This window comes from Clarias gariepinus, chromosome 19 (assembly GCF_024256425.1).
Source record: "Clarias gariepinus isolate MV-2021 ecotype Netherlands chromosome 19, CGAR_prim_01v2, whole genome shotgun sequence".
NCBI classification, from domain to species: domain Eukaryota; kingdom Metazoa; phylum Chordata; class Actinopteri; order Siluriformes; family Clariidae; genus Clarias; species Clarias gariepinus.
Window position 1 is genome coordinate 7,916,689 of NC_071118.1, and position 15,212 is coordinate 7,931,900.

General features: G+C 40.6%; 1 protein-coding gene across 1 annotated transcript; it reads left to right on the forward strand.

Moving 5' to 3' along the window:
• Window positions 1–1,920: 1,920 nt before the first annotated feature.
• On the forward strand, window positions 1,921–14,812 carry slc7a3a (solute carrier family 7 member 3a). Its single transcript, XM_053478756.1, has 12 exons — window positions 1,921–1,976; window positions 6,805–7,251; window positions 7,355–7,516; window positions 7,611–7,782; window positions 7,883–8,001; window positions 8,095–8,317; window positions 8,618–8,757; window positions 9,729–9,831; window positions 9,909–10,132; window positions 11,309–11,475; window positions 11,569–11,677; window positions 12,231–14,812. The coding sequence occupies exons 2-12, from the start codon at window positions 6,885–6,887 to the stop codon at window positions 12,362–12,364; spliced, it is 1,920 nt and encodes a 639-aa protein (XP_053334731.1). The 5' UTR covers window positions 1,921–1,976; window positions 6,805–6,884; the 3' UTR covers window positions 12,365–14,812.
• The last annotated feature ends 400 nt before the right edge of the window (window positions 14,813–15,212 follow it).

Genomic DNA, 15,212 nt, shown 5'->3' on the forward strand with positions numbered 1-15,212 from the left:
TTAAGCCTGACAGCAGACAGCATGGTCCACCATCCTGGGTCAGTCCTTTAAGAAGTTTCCAATAGTAAAGCTTCTTTTCTTGTCTTGGAGTGCTGCCCAGTATGCATTTATGCATACAAACTCCGACAAAGTATGCTTTTGTAGTCCCAAAAATACCACAAAGCAAACAGGAAAATGTGTGTATTTTCTCACACAAATATTTGGAACAAACATGCATTCAGGGTTTTACAATACAAATACTGTTACATTATTCTTGTGCAAGAATATAAATAATAAAGAACAGAAATATTCACACTGAGCCATGTATGGCCGTGTGAAAATGGTACACGTGTTGGTTTTGGGAGACATATTTATACACAGCAAACAATTAGGTGCAATGAACTTGCTGTAACTTGTGGGACACATCTATAGTTCCTGAATAGATGTCAGTATTTGCAGTAATTATATGTGCATTAGGGACTGAGTTGCTAAAAAGAATACTTTTTTTTAAGAGAGGTAAAAAAAGGACATTTGCATCTTTGCATTCCATGGCTCTTAGCAGTTTGGGGAAATGCTTCCAGATTCTGAACTTTGCTTGCACACACAAAACATTCACTTCAGTTTCGATTCCCTTCACATTTATTACTGAGAAATACTACAGTATGTTTGGTTATACTTTTTTTAATAAACCCTTTGCTATTTCATTATAGTATTTTTCATTTTTATTCTTATACATTCATATTGTTATACTTGATGGACAGTATTATGAAATGCAATAAAGGATTTTACAATACATATACTCTTACATTATTCTCAAGCATAAACAAAACAGAACACATTGTTTCCACAATATGTCATGAACCTCTTCCTTTTTCACGAGAGTAGTTATAATTTGTATTCTTATACATACATATTCTTATAACTTGATAATGTCCAGTACAGTATTATGAAATTGGGTAAAATACACTATGACATCCCTCTAGTGCTTTTTCTTAGGGCCCAAGCATTATGACATGACCTTATGTCATCATAGTATGTGATTAGGCCCCAAGCACTATGACATCAGTCCTATGTCGTCATAGTGTGTGATTAGGCTACAGGCACTATGACATGAGCCTAAAGGAGTCGTGTCCCAACATTCTCAAAAATTCTGAAAACACACTGTGAAAATTGGTAGACAAGTTGGAATCTGCCAAACTGGGCCTATGTAATCTAAAGACATTGAGGATGCAAAATTTTAGAGGGATTTTTGATTTCGCAAACGGGTCAGCTGTGATGATGCCTTAAATTTTTGCTGAAAAGTGATTAAAAACGTTTTCGCAGTTGAAGATGTCTCTGTTCCATGCTCTTTACTTTTAGGTTGGCTGTGATGAATCCATGTCTTGTAACTATCTATTCTGGATAATTACTGACCTAACAATGTATGAACAATATATATTTCTAGCATAGGTTTTGTGTAATAAATATTTAAAAGAAGGCATATCATGCTCACAAGAAGACATTATGATGGAACAGGGGAAAACTCCAGAATTTCTCATTTGATCCTGAGCTTGGGTTACTGTCTGGGTGGAACTTTTTCCAAGCTCTTCATTTTCCAGTCAATTTCCAAAATACAATTTTTCCCTGTATGTGCTTGTGTTTGAGGCTGTGCATGTGGATGGTGTCATGGAGCAGACTGGCATTCCATTCCAAGTGAATCACTACTTCACACCCAGTGTTGTTAGGAATCACTACAAAATGACTCTGTCCAAGATATCTAATGAACGACACATCGTGCTTTTGGTTTTGTTAGAACATACTTTCCTACTATTTTTACGCTTTAATAATTTTGTCGGTCGTTGTGTGGTGTATAAATGACGGGGCGTGGCCTGTCTGGTTTGGGGGTGGGTTTGTTTTTGTCGACGTCATTTCCATGGTATTGGTGTAAAACGGCTGGCGTGGACACTGAGATGCGCTGAGGGCTTGTGAGGGTGAGCCGTGCCGAAGGTCTGTCGAAGGTAAGTCAGGGTTTATGTGTAAATCTGATAAGAACAGTTCGGATTGGGTTCTGTAATCGATAAGAGGGTTGAAAGATGGCGTGTTTAGTCAGTGATGTGGTTAATATTACAGAGAGAGAGGCTGAGCCTCGCCTGCATGGTGCTCTATCTGATGCAATCGGCTGCGTTCGCGCCAATGGAGTCTTTTATTTTATGGTTTTACGCTTTAGCTTGCTGATTTGTATTTTAAAAAAATTAAAAGAGGGTGTATTTGTTTTTTCTGTAAATATATGGATTTTTGGATTAGGATGGTATATATGTTGCATGCTTTGGCGCGTAAAAATAAATGTCTATATGAATAGTGCATTAGAGACACGATGCATTTATTCTTATTTTATTATTATTATAAGCGATACTAATAATAATAATAATGCATTTATATACATATATGATTAAAACGTTGTATTTATTGCTTTGAATTGAATTAGTATGTGTATGTAGATTTGTTGAGTTTTCGAATTAATCACAATGAATGAATAGTTTATACTGTCCCCCAGCACTGCTGCGTTGTAACATTATTACACTACTTTTTTTTTTTTGGGTGTAGATATCTATTACGTAGATATCCATAGTGAAAAATGAATGAGTACACTTTTAAAACTGATGACTTTTTCGTGTCCGGAATTGTTGCGTCAGACGTCAGTGACGTCAGCCAACACGCGCCTCTCGCGCCCTTTAGATGGCTTTGATACAATTGCACCGTGGCAGCATAGCAGGCGTGGCAACATTTATTCACTCATACGGCAGTTGCTTATATAGTTCCTGTCAGGAAAAAAAAATATATCCGTTTCTAATTACTTGTCACTCGATATGTCTTAAATCCTGCAGCTTTATCCATAACTCAGTGCCAAATATAACTCCCACAGTGCCATGTGGACAGTTCTCATTCCTCAGAGCAAAGATGAGATCTGGACTAATGGTTTAAAATCATGTCCTGATACATCATCGATAAACAAATGTAGGAACAGATAAGGCAATTAAATCATACCCTGAAATGTTTAAGTTGACTTATACCATAGCTGTTTGCCAACAGTTACTGTTTTCTAAAGAACGGGACATTGTGCTTTAGTAATTTGTCGCACTGTACATCACAGCCATGAACTCTCACTCCCTCACTATCATTTCATCCTGTGTCAAAAAAAGGTGCTTACACTGGAGACTCCTTTCAGAAAGTCTGAATCCTCGCACATCCAAAAATTCAGTAACCTACAGCCTTAACTGTTTGACCGCCAAATTATCACCAATTTCTCATTATATATTTAGCATTAAAGGTCCCATATTTTTTGATTAAACAGATCACTGTTAACACAGATGTCTGTTAATGCTGAATACCTCTTAGATAAAACATTATTCATACACCCAATATTCTCAGTTTCACTCCTCTTGAGATTGCGTTGTTTTGGTGTCTGTAGATGAGCTACCCCTGAGCCCCGCCCCACTGCAACAAGCAGGGAGAGAGTATCTTCGTATGAGGTCACATTAGGGGAAAAATCTAATCGGCTTGTTTTTGGCTAATCCAATAAGCCCTGGCTGATATAAAAATAAAATAACATTGTTAGTAAGAAATCTATGAAGGTGCTAAGGTAACGGTGATATTTGTGATTCATCCTGTTGCCACAGAGTGCTTTCATTTTTTATATGAATATGAGCAAGAAGAAAAAATTAATTAACTGAGATAAATTCTTGTGATCCTAAACAGAAAAGTGATTGATGATATGCTTTCTTTTAATCTTGGCATGGACGATACAAGAGCCACTGTAGTGTCTTGCAGTATGGATACTGTATACAACCTTGGCCCATGTCACTTGATATGGACTCATGAGATCGTTGATTATAGTGGCCACAACATGACAGTTTAAGACCAAGAGATACTCAAGCGCATTAAAATACCTACTGCTTGGCATTTCGGTTTACTTAGCTCTGTCCAAGGACCCTGCGACGGGTGCACACTCAGGTCATCACTCTTAATAATTTTTCCATATCTTACCATGTCATTACTGGATAATAAGCTTTAGAGTTTGTAAGCTAGCATAATGGAGAGGAGGTTATTTAGCCCCCTCTGGGCATGTTTCTGGGTTCGTTCCCAGGAATACGTGCCTCTGTGTATCTTAACCGAATCAGGGTTACGTTCATAACTGTAAACAGCTAAATGTTTGTAGAATCATGCTCAGGCTCTCATGCTGTCCGCATGTTATTTGGCACCGATTGCAAATGGCACCTGTGGCTCTTTAAACAAGGATGTATTTCTCTGCATCTGATCAGGCGTAACTAAATAAAACGCAAACAAAAACCTTGGTTCCTGTCACGGCATGGGTCTTTCTCGGGGTGCGGTGCGCCTTGCTCAAAAATGGCACAGCGTCGTGTTTCTGGGTGTTGTCATTTTGCAGATAAGTTCACTGAGCATCAGTGGTATGGTTTGCTGCTCCAAGACATTACTGACCTCGATTTGGAAAGAACTGGATTTTAAGAGAGCCCGTTCCTGGGAGGATTTAGCTAATCCTGTCATACAGGCAGACTGTATGAAGCCTGAATGGGCCTTTTATGTACAGTGTCTGTTTGAACCTGTGAAAACAATGAAAAACGGTTTTATTTAACCACTTCTTCCTTTTTATACAAAATCGATTTTCCTGGAATAACAATAACATTAAAAGGGGAAGTTGCTGCTTTCTTTTTGTTTAGTGTTTTTTTTTTTTTTTTTTTTTTTGCATGGATTTTGGTACTTTAAAAACGAACAAGGAACCAAAACAAAAAAATTTTTTAAATCCCGTTTAAAATTTGAGAAGGCTGTTCTTTATGTAATCAGCTTAAGGTGCATTGCAGGAGTTATTTTGAGCAAAGCTCATCAGTGAGTCAGTCCACAATCTCAGTCACTTGTTTCGTTGCGTGCCATGCTCATCTACTCTAAGACGTGCATAAGTCTGTCTGTACACACGGTTTGTTTCTAAACACACTTCTTTTCTATGGCATGCAAGATTTGAAGGTTAAAACATTCAGTATAGTAGAGTGGGTCGCTCATGGACCTGAACAAAATCAGATCAGTACAAAAAAAAAAGGGTGGAGGTAACAGTAGTGTTGGTTAATTAAAGCGATTTGATGTACAGTATTTCTGAAGATCATCATCATCGACACAAATGGCACGGTTCCTCATGGCCAAATGCATATCAGCTGGACGGCCTCGTGGAGAACACAAGAAAGAGATTAGCGCTGTTTTGCCCTAGTGACGCACTGTGGCACATCAACCCACCCGCTGTATTCCCAGAGCTGAACAGTCGTACCCTTGCTGGAGCCCCACACACGCTAGACGATTAGTGCCCGGAGACTCCTACTGAAAAGAGTTTCTCAAGGCTGTGGGTTCACTCTGCACTCCCTAACCTTCACCCTTTCTTCGCAAAAATCTTTTTCTTTTTTTTTAACCAAACCTCTATAAACTAGTGGAGCTTTTTCTAAATATCCTGCAAGCTGTTTGGATTCCTCATGGCTGCTTTCGCACTAAAGCAAGCAGCGCCAACGAGCCGCGAACGAATTCAGCCATTTGTACATACACGTTGTGCGAAGTTCAAGTGATGGGTTTAAGCGCCGAGCTCTTGCCTGCGCCAATTCACTTCGAACCTTTAGGGTTCTCTAGGTTCCCTGCCAAGATAAACAGTCTATCGTGCAGATCAAAGGGTCTATTTCAGCTTCTCCATTGTCTGCCCGAATTACAGGGATGTTTTTGTTGCTTTTTTCCCCCGAATTCCTTCTTTGTCCCACCTGTCTTTGATGTATAAACACACAGTACAGGCGAGCTACTGTATTGGACGGACTGTTTAGGTTTTCACATCCGTACCATCGAACAGGTCATGTTAGGTTTTTGTCTAATCGACCTTATCAGTAGGAAATCAAATTTTTTGGAAATGGCAGCTGTGTTTGTATGTCTATAGTATCCGCGTAGCCCCACCCATTCTCGGTCCTGAATAAAAAAATATATTTCTCGGAATTGGACTTCTCTGTCCAGTCTGTTCCCAAAATCCAGACACTGGCGTCAAACCGTGTGCCGGTTGACCGTTAAGCAGATGACGCACGAACGAAGAAACAGTCCTGACCGCGCCGACAATGAAATAATAATTCGAGAATAAGGTTTACTGCTCCTGTAAATATCAGCACAAGGAACATGATGGCCTTGGTAAGGAGCTAAGCAATACGCAAACGGACATCTGTGTTGACTGGCTCCTGTTCACACTGCCCATCCTTGAACCTCTCCCTAAAAAAAAAAGCATCACTTTAGCCTCCCTTGCTTGATGTTATCGCGAGTGTTTTCCCTGATAGCAATACCAAGGTCTGATGTCAGTGTGGTTGTTATGGTTCCAGCTGGTCAAATATCGGAGGTGAAAATTAACACCGTGTAGTCAGGGCTGTCCTCGTTGCAGGCTGCTCAGATGACACCACAAGTGCAAAGCTGTGTGAGTGTTAAGTGTTTGTTTTTTTCATTGTCGTTATGGAAAAAACATGATGTGAAATATATTACCGCAAATATTATCCCTGAGGTTATAGAGGCAGTGGTTGTTTTATGCAATGAGCTTGAAGTGGTACAGTTTGGCATGACATTCAGGTCTTGGCTGGAATTAAGCTGAAGATCACAAAATGGTTGTCGGCTTGGAATTAATGACGCTGATCCGGCGGTCATGTGAGGACTAGATCTATTGTGAAGCGGGGGGGGACGGAACACTTCATAAATCATGCAGCAAATTATGGGCAGTTCTCACACAAGCCTAGATACACCAACCCTATCTGTTTCCTTCTTCATTCTTAGGTGTGTATAAAGAAGCCTGTCTGCTGCTGCTGCTTTAGATTATTTACTGTACACTACACTACGCTCTTCTCCGATCAGCCATGGTGAATAAACTGGCCTCTTTTGGACGCTCGCTGCTGCGTCGCAGAGTTGTGGACTTTTCCAGCGAGGAGACTCGCTTCGCTCGATGCCTCTCCACTCTGGATCTGGTGGCTCTGGGCGTGGGCTCTACACTCGGTGCAGGGGTCTACGTGTTGGCTGGAGAGGTAGCAAGAGAGAAGGCTGGTCCCGCGATCGTCCTTTGTTTCCTGGTGGCGGCCCTGTCGTCCATGTTGGCAGGACTTTGCTATGCAGAGTTCGGTGCTCGGGTGCCGAAGACGGGCTCGGCTTACCTGTACAGCTACGTGACCGTCGGAGAAATCTGGGCCTTCATTACTGGCTGGAACCTCATCCTTTCTTATGTCATTGGTGAGTTGTGTGACTGATCCTTTAAGGGAACACTGTCCTAGATTGAGATTTGAGAACATTGACATTGGAGAACGGGGGCTAATGAGCGTCTTGTGATCTTCAGGTACAGCCAGTGTTGCCCGAGCCTGGAGTTCTACCTTTGATAACCTGATAGAGCAGCGCATCTCGAGCTTCTTCAGGTCGGTCATGGCTATGAAGGTTCCAGGCAACGTGCTTGCTGAATACCCGGACCTGTTCGCCCTGGTTCTCATTCTCCTATTGACTGGTGAGCAAAGTATTAACATGGAACCGCTTATGAATTCCCATGCATGAGGAATGTTAGTCATTATTTCCATTTATACATCCTTTTTCTTTTTTAGGTCTGCTTGCTTTTGGTGTGAGTGAGTCCGCTCTCGTCAACAAAATCTTCACCGGGATCAACCTGGTGGTGCTGGGCTTTGTCATGATCTCAGGCTTTGTGAAAGGCAATACAGCAAACTGGAATCTCACAACGGACGACTTTGTCAATGATACCAACATCACAGCAGTGGAGTGAGTTATATTTTAATGTTCGGGGTCTTACATTTTGCATGTTGCATGACACGTGAATTATGCGACTGGAATGCTAAGACTGTTTTTATGATATCGTCAGAGAGGTGGAGAGATCTTTTGGAACTGGTGGTTTTTCACCATTTGGCTTCAGAGGCATCTTGGCTGGCGCGGCCACCTGTTTCTACGCCTTCGTCGGATTCGACTGCATCGCAACGACAAGTGAGTCCTCATATTTATCATGTTGTGTCTGAATACTGTTGAATGTATTGCATGCCATGGATTATCTGTTGAACATGAACCTCTTTTCTGTAGGTGAGGAAGCCAAGAACCCCATGCGCTCCATCCCTGTGGGGATAGTCGTATCCCTGCTCATCTGCTTCTTCGCTTATTTCGGCGTGTCGGCCGCGCTCACCTTAATGATGCCCTATTACAAGCTCAATACCCAGAGTCCTTTGCCTGAGGCGTTCAGCTATGTGGGCTGGGGTCCAGCACGTTACATAGTGGCTGTGGGTTCACTCTGCGCCCTTTCTACTAGGTAAACGGAAAAGTGTTTTGTTGGTTTGTAAACTTGTTTTGAAGCGAATGTATTGTTTTGTAGGAACTGAGTAAAAAGACCTGGCAAGTAAAAGAGACTTTTTTAGAGAAGCACTAAAGAAAAATAAAGGATGCATCACATTACCTAACCAGTCTTTCTGCCAGTAAAGACTACCTTAACTTGTAAAGCAACTGGCTGAGAAGGCATGTTTAGTATTTTATACTTGATTAGGTCAAGAGTTGCTGAAAGATTCTGCTGGCTTAGCAAAAGTCTAAATAGTGTTTGTTTCTCCTCTATCAGTCTGCTGGGCTCCATGTTTCCCATGCCACGTATAATCTACGCCATGGCAGAGGACGGACTGCTATTCCGCTTTCTATCCAGAATGAACAAGCGCACCAAAACCCCGCTCCTGGCCACAGTGGTGTCTGGCATCGTAGCAGGTGAGATAGACTTTGCTTTTAAACCATGAAATTCTATTTTTGTGTTAAATGTTTTTTGTAGACATTAAAAAAGCCTCTAAAGCTCAGTTTTATATAGTCCTTCAATTATAAATATAACAGTTTTGCTCACACTTTGTAAAATGTCTAGAAATGTCCATTTCTATTAACTGACATATGTCGTCCACATAGCACGTGTTTGTTAGAGCAACTCATCCTCTATACGAAGGTACGACTCAACATAGTCTCCATCTCAAGTGACGTATTCGCACCATCACCGCACCCAACTCTCGGATGCCTCTTGCAGTCAATGTTCTCTCACTGCGCGACTAAACGTTTACGAAGAGTGGTAAAAGCGCCCGCCCTATCATCCGGAGATCACTGGTTCGAACCCCGGGTGAGCTGATTGGCCGAGCTCTCTCAGGGGGAAGGGATGAGAGGTAATCGCGCTCCCACATTAATGACGGCTCTACAGCCAATCAGGCGCGTCTGTGAGCTCGCGCACGCGGAATGAACAGCTAGCGCTTTTCTCCGAGTGTGTTACTCCGCCTCTAATGGTGCGTGAGCGAGCAGTACGAAAAGATGCGGGCGGCTGACGTCACGCTGTTCGGAGGAAACACGGGATAGATAGTCTTCGCCCTCCCGACTGAGTGGTAGTAGCAGCCTTAATGTGGGAGCCCCCTAGTGACGGGGAGGAATTGGCTACGAGTAATATTGGGGAGAAAATTGGAAAAAAAAAAAAATAAGAAGAAGAAGTCAAACCACGCAATGGAAGACCATCAACTGCGACAAAGGGGATTTTTAAAGAAGATACGTGAGTTGGCTTGCGATGGAGACTATGTTGAGTAGCACCTTTCTACTGAGGAAGAGTCAGTTGACTTGTAACCAACATGTCAGTTATGTCTATGGCTTTTGATGTTACATCCTTATAATATGGCTGCGGTTAATTAATGTACTTTTTTCATCTGTGGCAGCCCTCATGGCCTTCCTGTTTGACCTGGCTGCACTGGTTGACCTGATGTCTATTGGGACATTGTTGGCCTACTCTCTGGTGGCTGTGTGTGTTCTCATTCTCAGGTATGATTCATTCTAAACATATTTTTACACTCATGATCTTGCTTTTATGAAATGACCGTGTATGTTTGTGTTTGTAGATACCAGCCAGGAACGCTTAACTCATCCAGTCAGACTGAGAAACTGGTAGAGTTGGTGGGAGATGAAAAGGTGGCTGTGTCTGGAGATAGTGGAGATGAATATGGTCCTGACTCAGATCATCTTTCCAGGGAGAAGTTCTCCTTCAAGCTGCTCTTGTTTCCCACCTGGGACTACCCCACCAAAATGTCCGGAACAATTGTCTATGCTGTAACCGCCATTATCTGTAAGACTTTTGTTTTTTTTTGTTTTTGTTTAAGCAGTCTAAAGCTAAATCATTACAGTTATGTTATACAGTATGTCTTTAAATAAATGCATGGATGGGTTGAGGGTTTGATGGATGGAACAATTGGGTGTATGATGGGTTTGGGTGGAAGGATTGATAGAGTTGATTGAGGAATTGAATCAAAGGGAATGAACGGAAGTACAGGAAGATTAAAAGAAGGAGGGATTAAAAAATAAATGGAGGGATTGTATAGTTGAGGAACTGCATCGATGGAAAGCAAAGGATGTATGGATGGGTATTGGAATGGATGAAATAGGGGATTCAAAGAACTTTATTAATTCCAGAGGGAATTTGCATTAAATGGGATGATGATGACATGCATGGATGGATGGATGGATGGATGGAAAGATGTAGTAAGTAAATGAAGTGATTAAATAGGTAGTGGAGATGAAAGGATGGACACATAGTGGAGGGTTTGAATATATGGAGTGGGTGGTGGGTTTGGGTGAAAGGATAGATAGATGAAATGTAGAGTGCATGCATGGATGGAAAGTTGAACATAAAGGTAAGGGGTTGAACAGATGAAGGCATAAGCCCATGGTAATTTGAAAAGGTTGAGTACACTATGAAAAGTATTGTAGTAATTTGGAGAAAGAGGCCAAGGAAGAAAGTATTTGACGGGTTTCTTAAGACGAGTTAAAGAAGACTGGACTAAAAATCCAGCTTTAAAAGGCTGGGAAGAGGAGGCAAAGTGAGGGTCTATAGGTGGTGGTAATGCAACTTATTGGCTGCCAACTGCTGTAAAACAAGACAAGGCAAGATAGGAATTCTAAGGATGGATGGAGGAATTCGATGCATAAAGGGGTTGGACTGCATGGGTGGATGTGTGGAAAGAAAAAAAATGGATGGGTTAATAGAGAAACTGGATGGATAAAGACAGTCCATGGATAGCTGGAAGCAATGAGTAGCAGCGGTTAAACGGGTTGGATGGGTAGTACAGGTGTATGAATGGACAAATAGATTAGATAAAAATGGTGATAAAAGTCATGGCCCGGGTTGAGTGCGTGTTTTAATAAAACTACAGAAGGTTTAATCACTGTCCGGACATACCATTATTTGGTCTGGCTTGTCTTTAAGATGTAGCGTATAAACTGCATGTCCTGTTCTCTCCGTCAGCCGTGCTGATCACTGTGCTGTGTGGCATCCTGGCTGTGTGCCTGGACAAACTGATGGAAGGCCATCTTGTGTGGGTGGCCGTGTGTGTCGTTCTCACAGCTCTCTGTTTCTTCTGTGTCATCGTCATCTGGAGGCAGCCTGAGAGCAAGGAAGCGCTCACCTTCAAGGTACTTACAAGATAAAAAGAATTTCACATCTGGCGATGTAACTATTCAGCAATAGTACTAAACATGATTATTATTATTTTTTTCCTACTGCAGGTGCCTTTCCTGCCCTGGCTCCCTCTGTTTAGTGTTTTTGTCAATATCTACCTCATGATGCAGCTGGATCTGGCCACCTGGTGCCGATTTGCGGTTTGGATGGCCATTGGTGAGGGCGTCCTCTTTATCTATGACCTTTTTGTTTTCCTCCTCAAATTTTCAATACTTATTGATTGCTTACATCAGAACTTTTTCACAAAAGGTGTGTGTGGGTGTAGGTTTTTGTTTACCCAGGTACATGCCGCACCTTTTATTCTAAGATCAGTTGATTAAACATCTGGTCATCAGGTTATTTGATCTCAGACGCGATACTCGAGTATTAAGCCAGGGTCATCAATTAGTTATTCATGGCATAGTCAAAGCACATTTACAATGTAGGTGGGGTTCAGTATGAGTTATGTACGTACTTGGTTTTAGCAAACACTCTTATCTTGAAAATTGTGCAAACAGTCTAATGCGCAAGACGACAGCAAGACCTTGTATGTTCATGTTAGGAAGTAATACAAAAGGTGAAAGTTTTACCGCACAAAAAAAAGAATTATCACCATGGCAACATTAACACGCCCGCACTGCATACCACTGTTTATGATAACTATAATAATGCTTAAGAATACCCCAATCTTGTTCATTTATCCCCGCGCTCATCATGGTTTTCCTTTCAGGCTTCATAATCTACTTCTTCTATGGGATCTGGAACAGCAGCGAGGCCCTGAACAGCAGCCAGCGGAAAAAGAATAACAAGAGCCTCAGCTACGTGAGAGCTGATGAGAGTGATGTGGAAGGCGTGACACCTTGATTAACAGTTGAAGCATCCCATCTCCCATTATGAAGTACTTATGAAATGAAGAGGGCAAATCGAAAACTATATGACTGACAGGTTTTTTTTGTTTTTTGTTTTAGAAAGATTTTGTTGAGCGATTTTTTTTTCTTTTACACTAAAAACCGAACCTAGCCTGTGCGCGCAACATTAAAATGATATGATGTAGAGACTTGACGTTGATGGCCTAAATGACAAGTAATGGTAAAACACAGATGCTCTCGATCAGTGGTCTCCAAACTTTTTTTGCACCACAACGAGTTTTATGTAAGACAGTTTTCCAAGGACAAAGCTTAATAAATAGAACACGGCAAAAACGCAGAATCTCGCTTGTTTCCCTGCGAGAATGTCCCATCTCGGTGTATTGGAGACAATTACACCCCAAGAGTATTCCTTATGTCCAGTCTTCTCGGTAGTATCGTTTTCGTGGCCGTCACTGCAGAACACCCTGTTTCACAAGGATATTGTAGGTTGTTGGAAATAGAAGCATGTTTTTTAGTGCTTTTGTGGTGATCTCAGGATATTCCGCTTTGATATCAATCCAGAACGTCAGCAGAGTTGATCCCCGTTGCGATAAACCCGTAATTTAGGTAGGACTCGTGGCATTTTCTTTTAAACGCAGCTTTTTATTTTGTTGGGAGTCTCAGAGTCTCGTCTGTTGTCTCATCGCTGGGTATTTTCCCTTTTTTAAAGACGCTCCGAATGTTTTTTACTCATCATATCTATAGCTAGCTTGTAACGTTAGCCCAATCAAGACCGATATAGACCGAAGCGTGGGAAAGAGGTACAGATGCAATCAAATGGGAGATTTTTTTTTTTTTTTCCAAATAAAGCACTCTGCAGACTCTGATAGGCAAAAAAATGGAAATGAAATGAAAAAAATGCCGCGGCCCCGAGGGGTTGGGAACCACTGCTCTAGATGACGGAGGCGTCCAGACGATCATACTGTAGAAGCTGGTCTGCTAGGTCAGGTATATACAGGGTATTTGTGAACTTGTGGCGAAAATTGTGTTAGGTGTTTCCATAATTCTGTCGTATTTTCATCGTGTTTTAAAACTGAGCCCTTTAGCACAAAGCTGCTACAGAAGTCCATAGTGGGGTCCAGCCACATTGTATGTAATTCGGTGTGATGTTACAGTGACCTCTAGTGGCGAGCGTACAAAATGCAACAGCAGCTCTGTCTAAAAGACTAACACTAAATCGCTGCGTTTCGACTTTGCTTGTTTACGCTTTAACATTAATCGCTAAGACCAGTCAGTGTTTATGCAGTTCTATCAGTATTAAGACAACAAAACAATAGATTTTAATACAGGTTCCTTGTTTTTTAAATCGGAAATCGACTATAGCTGTAAAAGATTAGTACTGTAGAATGCCTGGGTGAGTTGGAGTTGTGTGAGAGCGTGTGAAGCAAATAAAGAACAGCCTGTATAGTTGTACACTACATTTGTAATTTTTTTTTATTTTTAAGATTAATGCCCTATTATCAACAAAAAATTTACTGAACAGACTCTGGAATATCAGAGAAAGAAGAAGAAGAAGTATAAAAAAAAACAACATCTGAAATCCTGCACTTGAAATTTTTTTGAAAATGAAATTTTTTTAAATGGTATTTAAACTGTAATATAAAGGCTTTATAGAATGAGTATGCAGGTGCATACCAGGCTTTAAGTTGGGATATGACTTGTGGGTGTATACAGTATGTGTGCGTGTATATATACATATACATACCTACATGCATAACACAATGTCTTTGTGAATTTCCTAAATTAATTGATTATGTAAAATATGTGAGACCTGATTCTATCATATCTCACATAAGTACTTGAGGGAAAATATATATTTTTATTTCGAAATGTTTTTTTTTTTTTTTTTTTTAAGTCTGTGGTCAAAATGATCTTTTTCTCTTCATTTTTTTAGAATTATTTCTAAATTAATGGGTTTGTATTGTACTGCTGTATATATATTAAGCTATGACATTGTAACAATTTTTTTGTTTTCTTGCTTTATCTATATTTCCTGAACTAATTGATCCAGCTTTCATGTATTACAGGTTTATAAATGTATTTTTGTAAGGTATTACCATATTAGTGAATGTACAATATATGAAATGTCTATTTACATGGTTTGTACATGTATATATTTAGCCATCATATATACTGTACATTAGTTTCTGCTTTCAGGCTTTTATTTTTTATTATTATTTTTTTTTATTGGAGGATTGCTTCGCCTGAAATAAAAGTTTCTCCTTGAAGATCCTAGTGGGTTGTAGACACTCAAGCCTACCAAGCCATTTATTTGCCTTTCGGTTTCACATAAAATAGATATGATATCTTTGCTATAAACTGTACTTTTGTTTGTCACTGGATTTTGTATACTGTAAATAAATGTCATGTCAAATGTTTTTTTTTTAATAAAATTTTAATTCTTGAAAGACTTGACAATCTCTGTCAATTTAATGCCCAAACAGTTAAAATAAAATCCAAGCCTGTGTGCAGATCCCGACGTCTGCATGCTACCACTTACCTGCCCATGGAGTGTGTGGCCAACTCAATGCCGCTTCCTTAGCTGTTCCAGTATTTTAGCCGATATATTATTACCTTACAGCATGTCATTAAAGGTGATGATGATGCTTTAAATGATGACTTACCTCTTTCTATAGTAATGGGGTTAATCCCCCCACCCCAAAAAATGTAAATGATGCTGTTTACTACTTCACGGTGAGGAACGTCCACTACACTGGCAAGATACACAGTACATTACAACACACAGACTGATACATTTCAAGTGTTTATTTCAAAATTCAGTATCTCAGAAAATATTTGTATTA

Excerpts from the sequence above, each read along its gene's own strand:
- slc7a3a (XM_053478756.1), top strand. The coding sequence starts at position 6,885 with ATGGTGAATAAACTGGCCTCTTTTGGACGCTCGCTGCTGCGTCGCAGA. Across the intron at positions 8,318-8,617 it reads CTCTGCGCCCTTTCTACTAG|TCTGCTGGGCTCCATGTTTC; the intron begins GTAAACGGAAAA and ends CTCCTCTATCAG. Across the intron at positions 8,758-9,728 it reads GGTGTCTGGCATCGTAGCAG|CCCTCATGGCCTTCCTGTTT; the intron begins GTGAGATAGACT and ends CATCTGTGGCAG.